Source organism: Scardinius erythrophthalmus, assembly GCF_964197995.2.
Source record: "Scardinius erythrophthalmus genome assembly, chromosome: 3".
In the NCBI taxonomy this organism is placed as follows: Eukaryota; Metazoa; Chordata; class Actinopteri; order Cypriniformes; family Leuciscidae; genus Scardinius; species Scardinius erythrophthalmus.
Genome location: NC_138223.1, coordinates 52767879 through 52784540, shown reverse-complemented (window position 1 = coordinate 52784540; position 16662 = coordinate 52767879). Strand labels below are relative to the sequence as shown.

The 16662-nt window shown below is 38.2% G+C and overlaps 2 protein-coding genes across 5 annotated transcripts; both read right to left on the bottom strand.

Annotated features, from left to right (window-relative positions):
* Nucleotides 1-665: 665 nt before the first annotated feature.
* On the bottom strand, nucleotides 666-7878 carry LOC308688687 (CMRF35-like molecule 5). 3 transcript variants are annotated; one of them, XM_081361927.1, is made up of 6 exons: nucleotides 6746-7878; nucleotides 6307-6627; nucleotides 5672-5998; nucleotides 5088-5288; nucleotides 2115-2638; nucleotides 672-1846 (listed from the first exon to the last, which is right to left on the bottom strand). In XM_081361927.1, the coding sequence occupies exons 1-4, from the start codon at nucleotides 6783-6785 to the stop codon at nucleotides 5176-5178; spliced, it is 801 nt and encodes a 266-aa protein (XP_081218053.1). In that variant the 5' UTR covers nucleotides 6786-7878; the 3' UTR covers nucleotides 672-1846; nucleotides 2115-2638; nucleotides 5088-5175. The 3 variants fall into 3 exon arrangements, with proteins under 3 accessions (XP_081218055.1, XP_081218053.1, XP_081218054.1); XM_081361929.1 differs by lacking the exon at nucleotides 5088-5288 and having other exon boundaries at nucleotides 666-1846; XM_081361928.1 differs by lacking the exons at nucleotides 672-1846; nucleotides 2115-2638 and having other exon boundaries at nucleotides 4393-5288.
* A 1742-nt stretch (nucleotides 7879-9620) lies between these two features.
* Nucleotides 9621-14016, bottom strand: LOC308688682 (polymeric immunoglobulin receptor-like). Of its 2 annotated transcripts, XM_081361918.1 has the most exons (8): nucleotides 13890-14016; nucleotides 13389-13724; nucleotides 12727-13035; nucleotides 12304-12630; nucleotides 11601-11795; nucleotides 10714-10809; nucleotides 10437-10480; nucleotides 9621-10338 (listed from the first exon to the last, which is right to left on the bottom strand). In XM_081361918.1, the coding sequence occupies exons 1-8, from the start codon at nucleotides 13927-13929 to the stop codon at nucleotides 9976-9978; spliced, it is 1710 nt and encodes a 569-aa protein (XP_081218044.1). In that variant the 5' UTR covers nucleotides 13930-14016; the 3' UTR covers nucleotides 9621-9975. The 2 variants fall into 2 exon arrangements, with proteins under 2 accessions (XP_081218044.1, XP_081218045.1); XM_081361919.1 differs by lacking the exon at nucleotides 12727-13035.
* Between the last annotated feature and the right edge of the window lie 2646 nt (nucleotides 14017-16662).

Genomic DNA, 16662 nt, shown 5'->3' with positions numbered 1-16662 from the left:
AAATGAAGCACCAACACCAGGCTCTTCAGGCGACCACGTCTGCAGTTTATTAAAGACGAGAAGAGAGAAAAGTGAACCTCTGCCCCCATTAGCACTGTATCTGCAAACACTCCAAGTACACAGCTCAACTGCATGATATTTTTGACCATAATCCACCCTTTTAATTATATTTGAGAGCAATATAACCAAAGAAACATGCAGTTTAAAATGGCGAGCGGACACAAAAGTAAAATAGAAATAGATGTAATTTAATCCTAAATGGAAGTCGATGAAAACATTAGTATTAAATGTACAATCTTTGCTTCTCTCAGAATCTGCCAGAACCAATGAGACGCATCAAATTTACTCATTTGTGATAGTAATCTCTTCTCGGGTGGGTATCTGTTCTCTTCTGATGTTATTGTTAAAGTCTGTATAAAGCACAGAAAAATGTGTTATTAACTTAACCCCAGCCAAAAAACGGCAAGTAAATAAAATAAGTTATCAAAATCTTGCAAAAGTAAGCAGTATATTCTGTTCGTCAACATTTCCACAAACTTCAACGACCCAGGTGGTTTAATAGCATCCATGGCGTTCTTCTAACCCCACTCCTGGTACCATGTAATATTCAATATGGCGACCAATTAAACACTGCTGATTGATTGATACAGCATACATTAATGTATTGTCAATTATCCTTTAACTGTGCGCTTCATTACATATAATGTTTTATTTAATTTAACATGTTGTCATTTAGTAAGAGATTTAAAGAAAGGCTGAAAGTGTGATTAAGTTCTCAATAAAAAGAGCTCAGATGAGTTTTACTGAGAACATCACATTTCAGTGAACTTTAAAAATCATAGTACTTATTAGCTAGATTAATATTAGCAATCATGGTTAACATAAACTGATAATTTGAGTACAGTATAAATTCACAGTATTCACAAGTATTATACAAGATATTTTTCAGAACCAACATGTTTATGTTTTATTGCATCAGTGGGGAGTCAGTTTTGTGAAATAAACATTATTAGAGCATAAGCTAAAAGCTTTCCATAATCCATGAATATCACATTTTCAAACAATATCACAACCCTCATCTGGTTTTTTTTTTTATTTTATTTTTTTTAAAGTTATCAGGCCGTTAAAATGAGAACTGAGACAAAAACAGTAGTTTCTGTATTTGCTAAAGTTTCCCCCCTTCTTGTACTGGGATAGACAAAGCGGCTGATCGAATCTAGTGTTGTCCTGACCAGAAAAAGGTCACCAACCTCCTTTGAATGCTTTAAATTAGTCCTGTAGGTGGCAGCAGTTCACACAGTTCATGTCAAAGAGCAGAAGTAGTAGTAGTAGCCCTAAAAATACAATGCATTAAAGTGCAAGCACAGGTATTGCAATGCATATTTGTTGAAGTGTTGCAATTCAACAAGCGTTTATTGCTTCAAAGACATTTGTCATTAATTTTCTTCCATAATATAAAAGGTTAAAAATAAATATTAGATTCAAGCTCAAAAGGTGCCATCTAGTGGTCACAGTGAAGGCAATCTGTCGATGACATCATTTCTGAATGCGTGACTTTCATACGGCCAATAGAAACATCAGATTACCAATTAGGAGCAAAACCAAAACCTCAGGAATGAAGATAACAGAGGAGCCTGAAGATACAAGAGAAAGAGGATTTTTAATGTTCATTGTGAGATTCATACATGGAAATCTGAAGAGGTTGTAGTACAGTAATACTCATCTGTTATTGGTGTATCACGTGAAGTCAATGTGATTTCTGTGATCATTTGAGGTTTCTCTGATACTGATGATGATGATGATGATGATGATGATGATGGATATGGCGTGTTCAGCTCAGTTGTCTCTGTAATGACAGTAATGTTTTCACAGTATCAGAGATGCCAGTAAATGAACTTCTCATGCAGAACATTCACTTCTGTTTTTGCACATTAAAATAAACCCGTGATAGCGTGTGTAAACTTTCACACATTCATGTTTGCTGACTCAGTCACCCAGATACAGCAGCATAAACAGATAACTTCAGTTTTTTTTTTACTTTAAAACAATCATGATGTTTAAATAACATGATCTATATAAACCAATAACAGTATTTATAAATGATCAGTTCTGACCCGTAACATTGATCAGGACTCGTGTGATGAAGATCTTGTGTCCTTGATCAGACTGAACTCCACACCAGTATTCTGAATCTTCTTCAGTCACATGACTGATGCTTCCCGTCAGGAGCTGCTGTTCTCTGTCATCATACAGCCGGATCTTTCCCTCATCCCTCCATCTTCTGCTCTCCTTCACAGACGTCTCTTTAGCACAGAGATCAGCTCCAGATCTCCAGCACAGAAACTTCACATCACGAATGTGGGATTGTGGGTATTTGCAGCTGATGTTATACGACACTAAAATATTTTAAAGTGACTTTCTAATACTTGTATAATATTTCACGATGTTAGTTAAACTTCTGGTCATTATTTAATCCAAGTTTTAGTTCTACTGATGTGATTGTTGGATCAGGACTTGAAAGTCCAGATGATCTTTTTTTGTTGTTAGATTCAGTTCTTCTGAAGATCTCGATGACTTTTGAGTTTTCCTGGAAGCATCTTTAAATTAAACTGCTAAATGTGACACATGACCAGCTCCTCTGAAAGAGAGAGAGATGGAGATAGAGAGATATTAATAATGAGGGAAGTGAAACTAGTACTTTAAACATGGTTAATGAACTCACAGGACTCACAGACAACAGACTTGTGCAGATAAATGTCATTATAAAAAAAGTGTTATTTTACAGATTTTTTTCACAGAAAGAAAAAATATTATATATAGAAATAATAGAAACTATTATTTCTTATTTTCATTTTTATTAATTTTACATTTGTTTTCCAGAATCCTTATGTTTACTGTTTTTAACTGACTTAAGAGTTTTATGAAGTGTTTGTTCGTTGCATCACATTCATTTTAAAAATACTTATGAAAGCAGCAAAAAGCAGCCGTTCCCATGGTAACTGCATAAATACAGAGATGACTAATTCATTTTGCACATTTTTAAAATGTCACTCACCTTTAGCTGTGTGCTGATCCATCGACTCTATATTTATTGTGTTTATAGACGTATTGATTCATTTATTTTAATTCTCTTTTTTTTCCCCCAATGTGATCTTTAATAGCTTTCCCCGGTGTTACATAAAGTGCCTTTGACTAAGTTAATTTATTTTTTACACCGCATTACTTAGACTGAAAAGAGAAAACAAGCATGGCTTGCAGCACTTAAGTACAAAAACCTCCCATTACAGGTATACGTGCACCCTTATTTTGAGGACAAAACCCCCCAAACTTCATGCGATCGGGAGCTGTTTGTAGGATATTAGTGCCCATCTGTATTCAGTGTAACTTCATGGAATCTACGCACTCATGAACTTTGACAGGCGATGATCTGACAAAAGACGGCCATTGTGACACTGTAAAGTGATGGGACTATGGAGACATGTGCTTTTTAAAACCATTTTCATAGATTTAACGTTACATGCTGCTCAGAAAATACGTTCATTTGACTAGAAACACCGGAGACCGGAAATGTAAAGGATAATTCAACTACGAGTCGGGTGAGTCTTCCTCGTTCAGAAAAAAGATAGTGAATAAATTGATTATTTGGTCAGTCTGACCGAGCTCCACATAAGAACGAATGGTGTGATTTTGGAGCGGGACTATCTGTTTGTCAGATCAATGAAATTGTAAGGATGAAAATCCTTGCAAAATCTTGTTTCAACCCCCTCCAAGAGCCATTTGGAATTTGTAAAGGCACAGAAGTGCTGATAGTGATCAAGGCCTGTAGGCCTTAATGTTTATGAAGTGTCACACTTTTAGTGCGGTGGGGGACGTGGTTGTTTTCTGATTGGTCAGTTTGACTGTCTCACATTTGTGTTTCAGTAATATGGTCAAGGAAAGGATAAAAGAAGATTGCAACAGTTGCTCGATCTCTACTTTTCACTGGCTCTTCTTTGCTCTGCTGGGCTTTCTTTTCTTGGGGCCTGCTCTTCGGCTCTCTTCTCTTTCTCTCTTCTAAAGCCATTTTCTCTCTCTCTCTCTCTCTCTCTCTCTCTCTCTCAGGTTACATTCTACATATATGCTGAGTACAATTAATGGTATAATTTATCATCATCTAATACATCTATTTTGTAAATATTTTAAGTGTAACCATACAACATATATTGTCATTAAATCCTTTCAACTACAAATGATGTGCTTACTTGTTTTGATTTGGTATTAACATTAATGTATTACCTATTGCAATACAATATTGTCCAAGGACGGCAGCCAATGGTGCGGTTGAAGGGCATTCTGTCTCATCAGTGTGGCAAAGTAACTGTCATAATACAGAAGGAGACAACACAGGTGAGTAGCGTGACACAGATGTTTATTTGCAGGAACCAGAAGCACAAGCAGCGGAGAGTCACTGGTCATGGGACTTCGGGTCAACTGGGAAAAGAGCAAACTTTCCCCTGTGCAGAGGATCTTTTTTTTCTCTGTATGGAGCTGGACTCGGTCAACCAGAAAGCACGCCTCACAGAGGAACGTATTCAGTGTTGAACTGCTTGAATTCATTCAAGGCCAGGACATAGGCCGTGCTGATATTGTTTCAGAGGCTCCTGGAAATTACATATGTTGTACTGCCCTAACTGTGTGAGATGCAAACCTCGCATGCCAATGTTCATTGGCTCGTTTAGTTACATTCGAAGTTGACTGGTCTCTCGAAGCGATTCCCAATTCGTCGGTCTGTTCTGACGTAACGTCTCCGTTCCCTCCTTCAGGAAACGAGGGATACATACATAACTGAGACGTTTTTCCAGTCTTACAAAAGGATAGTCAGCAGTGTTTGAAACTTGTTTGAAAACAGTCTTTTGTGATTGTGTTTGATGACGTTATTAAGGGTTGTTAAAAGTCTGATTGTTTTATTTGTATAATGCTTTTCACATTAAATACTGTTTCAAAGTAGTTTTACTGAAAATCACATTACTGTCTTAAATCCACAAGTGAGCAACTTCGGCAAGCAAAAAAAAAAAAAAAAAAAAAAAACATAAAATGTTTTAAAGAACATCTGTTTACACAGTCTGTGTCTCACTTGTAGCTCAGTGTTCATCCTGGACCCTGTTTACTGCACATCTGTCTGTCCTTTTAAATGAGTCATTTTATACACATTCTCTGCTGTGGAGATTCAACTGATGAGACGGAGGAGGATGAGGATGATGAGAATGATGAGGATGATGGTGGCGATGATGGTGATGTTGCTTCTGGAACTTTTGTATATAAAAAATTAAACAATGAATTTCTAAATGATGCTTTTTCACACACAGAACTTGACATCATTTTCTAATGGTGAGGATACATGTTTACTGATATCACACATTCACTACCCAGAATTCATGTTTGCTGACACAGACAATTAGAAAAATTGCAAGCTGTTAGTTTGAGTTTCCAGAACTGAATCCTGTCGTTTCACACTGAATAATACAGTATATCAGAGTGACTGATGAGCACTGTTAAACTGTAGTTTAAAAAAATATAGTAATACATGTCCAATCTAACACACTAATGCTGCAATGCCAAACACTGTAGTAATACAAAATTAATTATTTCTTAATTGCATTATGATTAATATCACTGAGAAAATCATCCGTACCTGTAATGCTGATCTGGACTCGTGTGATGAAGATCTTGTGTCCTTGATCAGACTGAACTCCACACCAGTATTCTGAATCTTCTTCAGTCACATGACTGATGCTTCCCGTCAGGAGCTGCTGTTCTCTGTCATCATACAGCCGGATCTTTCCCTCATCCCTCCATCTTCTGCTCTCCTTCACAGACGTCTCTTTAGCACAGAGATCAGCTCCAGATCTCCAGCACAGAAACTTCACATCACGAATGTGGGATTGTGGGTATTTGCAGCTGATGTTCACAGATCCTCCTGCAGAAGCTGATAGACTGATGCTCTTCACACAACAATCCTCTGTTTAAGATCCAGATAAAGTGCAGCAATGTTTCAATCACCAGATATATTCATGGATTCTGTCAAATAATGCATAAATGACTGAAAGCATTAGTTGTGACACAGTAGTTGTCATATTTATTCAATGACAAACACAAACTTTAGTGAGACATAAACACACTAGGAGATAAAGAAAGTCAGTGTATTTGCCCTAGTTACTGATTATCTGGCATCCTTTAGGGGTCAAATCCAAACCACAGTATTTATATCAGTATCAGTATCGTGATATTGAGGAGATCATCATAGGTTTGAGGGTCTCAGTTACTCACCTGTTAAAACCTTCAAATTAACTTCAGTGTAGGAATCTATTTTTGCATATATATCAACTGCACAGTAGTACTTCCCAGAATCCCCTTCTCTCAGATCTCTGATGGTCACAGTGAAGACTGATGAACTTGTGTCGTCATACAGAGAGAATCTTCCAACATCAAACCATTTATCTTTAATATCAGTCTTGATTTGGTCTGTGCATTCTGACCATTCACCTTTACAAAAATACTTTTTATTGTCTGTATATCCTTTATCATATGTGCATGTGATCGTTACTCCTCCTCCTGAATATCCTGTCACACTCATGGAGCTCACGACACCTACAACAAACCAGCATTAAATACAAAACGAATACATTCATAAGACAGAACAGAAATGAACTTTCAAACATCTCAATAAATCTATTTTTCATGATTTACTCTGAGTTCTGATTCTTACCAGGAATCATCAGCAGAGTGAAAGTCCAGATGATCTTCATTCTTCTCTCTTATTAAATGATCTTCTCTGTTGTTAGTAAATTCAGTTCTTCTGAAGCTCTCAATGTGTGTTCAGAAGAGTTTTGAGTGTTTCTTTCCTGGTTACATGTTTAACATGAAGAGCTGAATGTGTCATGTGAATGTGTGTGTGTGTGTGTGTGTGTGTGTGGGGGGGGTGGGGGGGGGGGTGGGGGGCAGAGAGAGAGAGAGAGAAACCGGGAAGTGAAACTAATGCTTCACACATGGTTAATGAACACACAGAGGCAGAACACTGTCACTAGGTCGTGGCAGCACATCACCCCAATCCTCACTCAGCTTCACTGCATCATATTCAGTTTAAATATACTGATAGTGAAAGTAGATGAAAAATAGATAAAGGCCAGTAAAATTCCCCAAACAATCCCATGGCGTCCAAGTAAACACAGCTGATTGAGTGACACAGCATATATTAATTAATTGTCAATTATCCTTCATTTATCATTTTTATATTTAATTTAATTTGTTGTCATTTACTAAGAAATTTAAAGAAAGGCTGAAAGTGTGATTAAGTCCTCCATAAAAATAAAGCTCAGCTGAGTTTTACTGAGAACGTCTTGGTTACGAATATAACCCTCGTTCCCTGAGTAGGGAACGGAGACGTTACGTCGTGACGACGAATGGGGTTTCGCTTAGAAAGCCTCTCACCTTCGAGAATACAAAACGAGCCAATGGCAAGAAAATGCCATGGGTCTGCGGAATTTGCATGGCGTAACTCCGCCCCACCTCATGGGTATATAAGGAAGTACGCTGGCAACATGCAGATATGTTTTTGCTTCAGAGCCAAGTGTTTCACTTCACTGCACAAGCCATCCTGAGATCATCGACTTATCTCTACTCTTTGAGACGAGTTTTCCTCTCACAAAAGAGCTAGCGCGTGGCACGTTTTTCTAAAGATGTCTCGCCCGTGCACTCAACTGGTTTCGGATTCTGATGGGCACAATCGCTGTCTTGCATGTTTGGGCATTTCCATGTTTGGGCATTTTGGGCAAGGACGTTTCCTCCTCGGCCCACACCCCCCTCTCCAGCGTTGCACAGTTCTTTGGAGCTTGGCTTCCCACCCTGTCCCGCTGGACGAAACTAGTCACATTGTCACATTGTCACCTGTCACATTGCTAAACTAGTGTTAGGAGTTATCACATTTCAGTGAACTTAAAAAATCATAGTACTAATTAGCTAGATTAATATTAGTAGTCGTGGTTAACATATACTAATAGTATGAATATAGTATAACATACACAGAAAATATACACCTTTTAATAAATAAAATGAACATAAAAGAATAATTGATTGAATAAACCCATCAACTTCATGTGCTTTGATACAAACATAAATTAATTAATGTCATGATGTCAGAATTCAATAAAAAAAGTATACAGGAATACTTCACAAGTATATTCACAAGTATTATACAAGATCTTTTTCAGAACCAAAATGCTCATGTTTTATTACATCAGTGGGGAGTCAATTTTCTGAAATAAACATTATTAGAGCAAAAGCTAAAGTTATGCTTTTTTGTGCATTTCAGCTTTCGATAATCCATGAATATCACATTTGCAAACAATTTCACAACCAATTTATCAGGCCGTTAAAATGAGAGCCGACACTAAAACAGTAGTTGCTGTATTAATTACGATCAAGAAACACCGGCACTACAACCAAAACTAACGTCAACAGAGATGTAAGTGGAAAGAATATCAGATATTACCGTCTGCCACCACAGCCACAAAACAATTAAAAAGGAAAACAGCAAAGCAACATAATTCCCTGCATTCCCAGTTCAACTGCAAGCTTTATAAAGCAACATGTAGATGACAGCTTAATTTAATATCCGTTTTAATGAAATCAATAGTTGTATTTTAAAGTCACCACGATGGTGGTTAGCATTTGCTTTAGTTGGACTCTTGACCCTTGACTCTTTAATGTAAACTTTTCTTTGGTTGCTATACTTGTGTGTTTCTAAAGCACAATTGTTGTAGTTAAGAAAGCCATGAGATCAGATGATGTTGGTTGTTTATTGATGATGTCATTATGTAATTACGTCATTATGTAATTTCCTTAATCCCTGATATTATGCAGTATCTAATGCTTTGATTATATAGGACTTGTGTTTTTAATATTGTTTTATTCATAACAGAAGTCATTTGATTTTATAGTATATCTAGCAGTGTTGTTTATCAAATACCTATTATTTAAAATAGGTTTTAAAAAAAATACTTGGTGCACAAAAACTTGAATCTATGGCATTACTTAGACAAACACAGACATCAAGAAACAGCATATGAATCTCAACAATGGTGACAATCAAACAAAGTATCCAGAAAATCCAGCTGCATAATGCATACGTCACGTTGTACAGTATGTTTAGACGGAGGTGCCAGAACTGAATTGATAGAATGCACTGTAGAATTACAGCACATATATACATATATATATATATATATATATATATATATATATATATATATATATATATATATATATACATACATACATACATACATACATACATATATATATATATATATATATATATATATATATATATATATACCTTGAATTATCCAGCCAAAATAGGTATTTTTTCAGAATATGTTGGTCACGTTGCTCTTTTAACCTTTTTATTTTCCGTTTTTTGTACTCCACTATTGAACTTTCTTTCGGACATCAGTGATGTAAATTAAAATTATTGTGATGATTTGATCAGCAGCTGATTGAACAGATTGACCCAAATTTCACATCTATTTAATCTGAGAGTCACTGGTGGCTTTCTCAACTGTAGTGTAAACGCAGTTAGAAGAAACAGAGGGGCTTGTGGGTAATTGGGCAGTGTGTAATGCTTTAACCAGAGGGGCTGGATAGCTTGCCTGAATGGTAGTAGCCAAGTGTAAGACTAGACTCACGTATCTGATATTCCACAGTGTTTATTTATTATCAGCGTCGTCGATCCCACGCACACATGGGCAGTTTGCAAAACACTCCACTAACAACTGCGTTACTGAATACAAATAAAACCGGGTAAGAGCAACATACATATAAAACAGGCTTTACACGCACACATGTGATGTTCACAGCTCGCGCTCCTCATCCCGACTGTCCACTCATCAGTGAGGGAGTAACAGAGTGTGTTCCGCCTTAAAGGAACAGTACCTAATTCTACCTGTTACAAGTGGCATAAACAGTGTTAGATGAATCAGAGGGGTTTGTGGGTAATTGAGCAGTGGCATAAACAGTGTTAGATGAATCAGAGGGGTTTGTGGGTAATTGAGCAGTGGCATAAACAGTGTTAGAGGAATCAGAGGGGTTTGTGGGTAATTGGGCAGAGGCATAAAAAGTGTCAGAAGAATCAGAGGGGTTTGTGGGTAATTGAGCAGTGGCATAAACAGTGTTAGAAGAATCAGAGGGGTTTGTGGGTAATTGGGCAGTGGCATAAAAAGTGTCAGAAGAATCAGAGGGGTTTGTGGGTAATTGTTTGTGAGTGTCTTTAATCTCCTCATAATCACAACCAGTGTGAGAAACCTGAGGAGAGACAGAGAAAATGTTTACAGCTCTGAAGATTGCAAGGATGGAAGGCATTAGACATTTAGTTAAACATTTTATACAGTAACTGGACTCACAACTTCATGTTTCCCTGGTCCAGTCTGAGACGACGAATCACCACCTGCCAAAAATAAGTGTCCTAAATTAATGACATTAGTGTATATCACATTTCAACAACTGTGCCTTGAATAAATATTTTCACACATCATCAAATATCTCTTTTACTCATGTCTCGTTGCAGCCTGTAGGTGGCGACGGAAAGTGGGAAAACAGATCAATAAATCTATGAATCTGTTTTAATCTCAGTATAAATACAGAGTTTCTGCTTCTACATAAGTGAAGAATGAGTTTTACCTTGAGACTGATACTTCTTACAGAGAAACAGTAATAAGAGTCCAGCGATGATCAGAACCAGAAGAACCAGAACCAGAGGAACGATCAGAGAAGAGCCTGAAAACACAGGAGAAATCATCTGAGAATATGATCAATATCAGATCAGATAATTGACGTTTGGAGTAGGATTGACCAGATCATGATACTGGATTTCAGGGATGCCACGTCTGTGTTACAAAAAAAGCCCAATGACCAGTCAGAAATAGCCCAGAAAGTATCCCAATGACCATATCCCAAAAATCAAAACACAAAATATACAATTCCCATACCTAAAGCACATGTTTTACAGTCAGTCTTATTGAGCTGAAAACCATATCGTAGTGATTATAAACACATCTCAAAGGCTCCCTACCAGTGGCCCTCCTTCACAAAACTTAAAAAGGGACCTAGTATGCAAAATTTACTTTTATAAGGTGTTGAACACAGATGTGTGTCCACAGTGTGTGTAAACAACCATCGTGAAAATCCACTCACTCATTTTTTTAATAATCCCCATAAATCATAAACAGTCTCTCCAGACAAGCAATTCCAGATTTCCCCCTACTCTTACAAGAGTCTCTATAGACTCACATCTGAGCCTCTGAGGACACCGTGGTTTGCTGTTTCCTTGATAGGCTACAAAGCACCAAAATGCAGATTCAACTCAGTATGCTAACTAGAATAATTGGGTTATTATTATTATTATTATTATTATTATTTACATATTAACTATTTAAAATGTATTAAATGTAATATTATTGTTTATTTTAGAGTTGAAAAAAAACTTATTTGTATGTTTAATAATATATTTCAGCCTCCTCACAAGCTTCACCCACTGATCACATGTTTGTATTTCAGCACAAGATCACCTGCTGATGTGTTTAGAGACGCCAGTGATGTAGAAGTTCTGGAAACACCTGTGAACGGTGAAGCTTTGACTGATGAGGAGGAAGAAGCAGATGATGATGATGATGATGATGATGATAATGATGGACGTGGTGAAGTTGGTGATGATGTTGATGATGGTGATGAAGATGGTGTTGTTTTTTCTGGAAAATTTGTATCTAAAACAATAAAACAATGCATTTCTAAAGGATGTTTTTTTCACACACAGAACTTGACATCTCTTTTCTCATGATACGTGTTACTGATGTCATTCACACACTCATTACCCAGAATTCATGTTTGCTGACACAGACACAGAATCGTGAGCTGTTAGTTTGAGTTTCCAGAACTGAAGCCTGTGGTTTCACACTGAATAATACAGTATAGCAGAGTGACTGATGAGCACTGTTAAAATGGAGTTAACTATAGTAAAAGTGTGGTAAAAGGACGCAGTTTCTCATTGTTCAGAACAGAATCATTGTTTTACACAAAGCTGCACTTTTACCTTCATAAACTACACACATATAAACTGTAGTTTGTTTGTATACTTCCTCTTTTTAACTGTTTGTGGTTTTGCTTTGTTGAACAGAAAGAACACCCAAATTAAAAATAATCCTGTGGTTAAACCTGCTTAAACAGAATCAGCTGCAAACATGACACACAACACACAGTGATCTGCATCTGTACCTGTAACATTGATCAGGACTCGTGTGATGAAGATCTTGTGTCCTTGATCAGACTGAACTCCACACCAGTATTCTGAATCTTCTTCAGTCACATGACTGATGCTTCCCGTCAGGAGCTGCTGTTCTCTGTCATCATACAGCCGGATCTTTCCCTCATCCCTCCATCTTCTGCTCTCCTTCACAGACGTCTCTTTAGCACAGAGATCAGCTCCAGATCTCCAGCACAGAAACTTCACATCACGAATGTGGGATTGTGGGTATTTGCAGCTGATGTTCACAGATCCTCCTGCAGAAGCTGATAGACTGATGCTCTTCACACAACAATCCTCTGTTTAAGATCCAGATAAAGTGCAGCAATGTTACAATCACCAGATATATTCATGGATTCTGTCAAATAATGCATAAATGACTGAAAGCAGCTCACCCTTCTTAATGTCCAGATTAAACTCAGAGAAGAAACTGTAATCTTCAGAAACTTTGACTATAATCTTATATTCTCCAGAGTCGTTCTCATTCAGATCTCTGATAAACAGAAGTAAGAGTCCTGCAGATCTGTCATTATAAACGGAGAATCGTCTGTCATGTTTCCATTCTGCTCTACTGTTTATTACAGTAAAACACTGATCTGCAGTTTTACAGACATCTATCACAGGATTTGTGTGTTTCATCTCATATTTGAAATGTATAATGACGTTTCCTCCTGAATATCCTCTCACACTACTGATTTTTTTACCTGTTAAAGTCAAACCCAGATAGTTTTTCATTTTGTTCTCAATATAAACACATTTTTGCTCACTTTGCTGCAACATTTATCAATGCCGGTCAAGATTATGAGTGTAAATCTTACATTGGGAGACAAAGAGGTTGTTAATGGTGTTTGTACCCAGACAGAAACAGTGTCAGCCCAGATCCGGCCCACAACTGGGCTGTGTATAATCCACACATACCAAATGCTGGCCGGATCTGGGCCGACACTACAGTATGTTACTGTCTGGCTAATGAGTTTCACGTGTGAACAGCAGTCAATACAATCAGTATCGTGATGTTGTGGAGATCATCATGAGTTTGAGGGTCTCAGTTACTCACCTGTTAAAACCTCCAGATTCACTTCAGTGTAGGAATCTTTAAATGCATATCTATCAACTCCACAGTAGTACGTGTCTGAATCCTCTTCTCTCAGATCTCTGATGGTCACAGTGAAGACTGATGAACTTCTGTCGTCATACAGAGAGAATCTATCCTTCTGAACCCATTTATTTTTAATATCAGTCTTGATGAGGTCAGAACACCATCCATTCTGTAGTACATCTTGATTTTTTCTACAAAAATACTTTGCATTGTCTGTATATCCTTCATCATATCTGCATGTGATCGTGACTCCTCCTCCTGAATATCCTGTCACACTCATGGAGCTCACGACACCTACAACAAACCAGCATCTTCATTCAACACTTTAATACACACTGAAGTGAGATTCATTTTAAAGTGTTTTAAAGGAAATGTCACCATATTAGTTAAAGATTAAGACTTTTATTCATTATTGAATCTCTGTTCTTCTGTGATGTGAACTTGAGTTCAGATTCTTACCAGGAATCATCAGCAGAGTGAAAGTCCAGATGATCTTCATTCTTCTCTCTTATTAAATGATCTTCTCTGTTGTTAGTAGATTCAGTTCTTCTGAAGCTCTCGATGTGAGTTCAGAAGAGTTTTGAGTGTTTCTTTCCTGGTTACATGTTTAACATGAAGAGCTGAATGTGACAGAGACGCCCACTTCCCCTGAGAGAGAGAGAGAGAGAGAGAGAGAGAGAGAGAGACAGAGATTGAGAGAGATAGAGAGAGAGAGAGAGAGAGAGAGAGAGAGAGAGAGAGAGAGACACAGAGAGAGAGAGAGAGAGAGAGAGAGAGGGGGAGGGAGGGAGGGAGGGAGGGAGGAGGGGGGGGGGAGGGAGGGAGAGAGAGAGAAATTTTTTTTTTTGAATTTTGAAAGACGACTTTATTACAATTATTCACATGAACCATTTTTTCAACAAATCAACATTTGCAATTTTGCATTTACCTTTTATAGCACAAAGAACTACAAAAAAAAAAAAAAAAAACTTTCTACATTAGCAGAAGAGAAAAAAAATATTTTCCCATCAATAACAGAGCACAGAGCCTCATTCTTACACCATTTCATTTCAAATGTGATAACGTCATCCATGGAACTATAAAAACGAATATCAATGAGTATTCTGGATTTAACTGTGACTAAAAACAGAATATTAAAATCTTGATCTGCACCCATTTCTATCTTGTTTTTTCTACTTGTAGCAGGATGCAGCTGTCTGGCTCATACTTCCCTAATGCCGAGTTCAGACTGCACGATTTTAGCCCCGATTTTGGCTCGCCGACAGGTTTTGAGAAATCGCCGACAAAAGCCCGAAATCACAGGCTAATCGGTGCTCGTTCACGCGAGTGACAATCACGCAGTGTGAATGAGCAAAGACGCAATCTGAGAGAATCGCCAACGAGTCGCTGACGAGTCACCCATGAGACATTTGGCATGCTAAATATCTGGACCTGTTGGCGATTCAAAATCCTGCTGTGTGAAAAGTGTTCTGACTGAAAACTACATCGGCGATGACCGACAGCCAATGAGAGAGCAAGATACAGAGCAGCGGGGAGTTATAGGCCACAATATCAGTATTTTAATAGATATATTTACAATTATATCAAACAGAAACAAAGCACAAACATTTGCTTGACCAGCAGCAACAGCAGCACATTGCAACATTATTTATTTACCCCAAACTCTCTTTGCAGAACACACAGTCCTTGCTCCCCTCGTCTTCCCAGACATTTCCTCATGCATAATATTTTTTTCTTTTTCTCCTTTTCGCTGCAAATCAGTGCACAGACAATTTGGATTGCAATCTTCTTGCAGGCTATCATTTTTAATAACAATTTCAGTCTCGCGCGAGAACTGCGGTCTTACGCACGCTGGATTTTGCGCTATTTCCTTATCACTTCTCGCGTGTTTGGTTGCGAAACGTAGTTTGCGGACCAGACAGAAGTTGTCTGCGATTCTTTCTTTTGTAAAGTCATGCAGTGTGAAACCTCCTGTCGCCGATGCATCGTGGAGTGTGAACACACCAGCAACTGAATGTTACCCCAGATAGTCACGCAGTGTGAAAAGAACAGTGACCCGACTACTTTGAAAATCGTGCAGTCTGAACTCGGCTTTAGTGACACTTAATTTGCTGTGCTGTGAGTGGTTCTGGGCAGTTAACGCTGGGCCAATCGCGAGGGCTAAACCAACCAGGACTTTTCTTTTGACAAGTGATGTCACCGGTACGTGACTTGTTGTCTTGTTTCCCTGCCCAGTGTCCTGACGTCTGCCTTGGTTATCTGTTTTACTGTAGCGCCGCAGGTATGATTAGCTTCATTTCTCTTTCCACTCATTGACTTCATAACGTGGGCTTATAGGGAATGTTTCGTGCTATAGAATCCCCGGTGCGGCAGCAGCTCTTTCACCAGCTGAGTGTGCGCCCCGCTATCAGTGATCAGAGCTCAGGGCCTGTGACGCAACGCTGTTAATCAGAGGTATGTTGCTATACTGAGTAATAGTTGAATGGTTAACGTGGGATATATTTGTAAATGGACATCCTGTGCATTTTAGGGAGTGCTATTTAACCGGGGGTGCGGCCGCCAGTTGGCTACATCGACGCTGAACATCTGCTGCTTTGCTTATGCTTTTCACGTTACGTGTTTATGGATTTTCGTTGTGCATGGCTGCCTTTCCACACGCGACCAAGAATGATCCTTCTTCCTGTCTTTGTTGTGAATCAGTGTTTGAGGGTAGAGTGTGTTTGATGGACTGACAACACTTTAATTGTTTTGTTTTGTGTATTTATTTCTTTGAACTCTTGTATGGAGGCCTTTTCTTGCTGATGATACGCAAGAGGATTGGCCTAATTGTGATTTTTCTTTTGTTTGACCTTTTTATGTGATTTGTCCATGTTTAACTGTTTATTTTGATTTATTGTGTGATTGTGAGTCTCTGTTCATAGTGCTAACCCCAGTACCACCTTGGGCTTTAGAACGGGTGGCTTATTAAACATTGTTTATTGTAATTTTTGTGTGTATAACTTTGTTTAACTTCCACGTATCTGTCCTTTGTCCAGGTGCGGAGAACTGCCAGTGGGAGCAGTGCCCTCTGTGGTGGCGGGTCCCTTGGTGTGCTGTGGCTGCGTGTTCACCAAGTGTGGTCCTTTCTCTTGCGGTGTGTGTGTGAAATTTGACACGTGTGATTGGGGTGTTTTTCATGGATCCTCCTCTCTCGTGTGTGTGCATTGCGAATAGAGTATAGTGAGTGAAGTGA

Coding starts and splice junctions, on each gene's coding strand:
- LOC308688687 (XM_081361927.1), bottom strand. CDS start 6,785: ATGAAGATCATCTGGACTTTCACTCTGCTGATGATTCCTG. Junction 6,628..6,745: donor CACTCTGCTGATGATTCCTG/GTAAGAATCAGA, acceptor GGTTTGTTGTAG/GTGTCGTGAGCTCCATGAGT. Junction 5,289..5,671: donor AGTCCAGATCAGCATTACAG/GTACGGATGATT, acceptor TATATACAAAAG/TTCCAGAAGCAACATCACCA.
- LOC308688682 (XM_081361918.1), bottom strand. CDS start 13,929: ATGAAGATCATCTGGACTTTCACTCTGCTGATGATTCCTG. Junction 13,036..13,388: donor GAATCTGGAGGTTTTAACAG/GTGAGTAACTGA, acceptor TGACTTTAACAG/GTAAAAAAATCAGTAGTGTG. Junction 10,810..11,600: donor GTCTCTAAACACATCAGCAG/GTGATCTTGTGC, acceptor CTGTGTTTTCAG/GCTCTTCTCTGATCGTTCCT.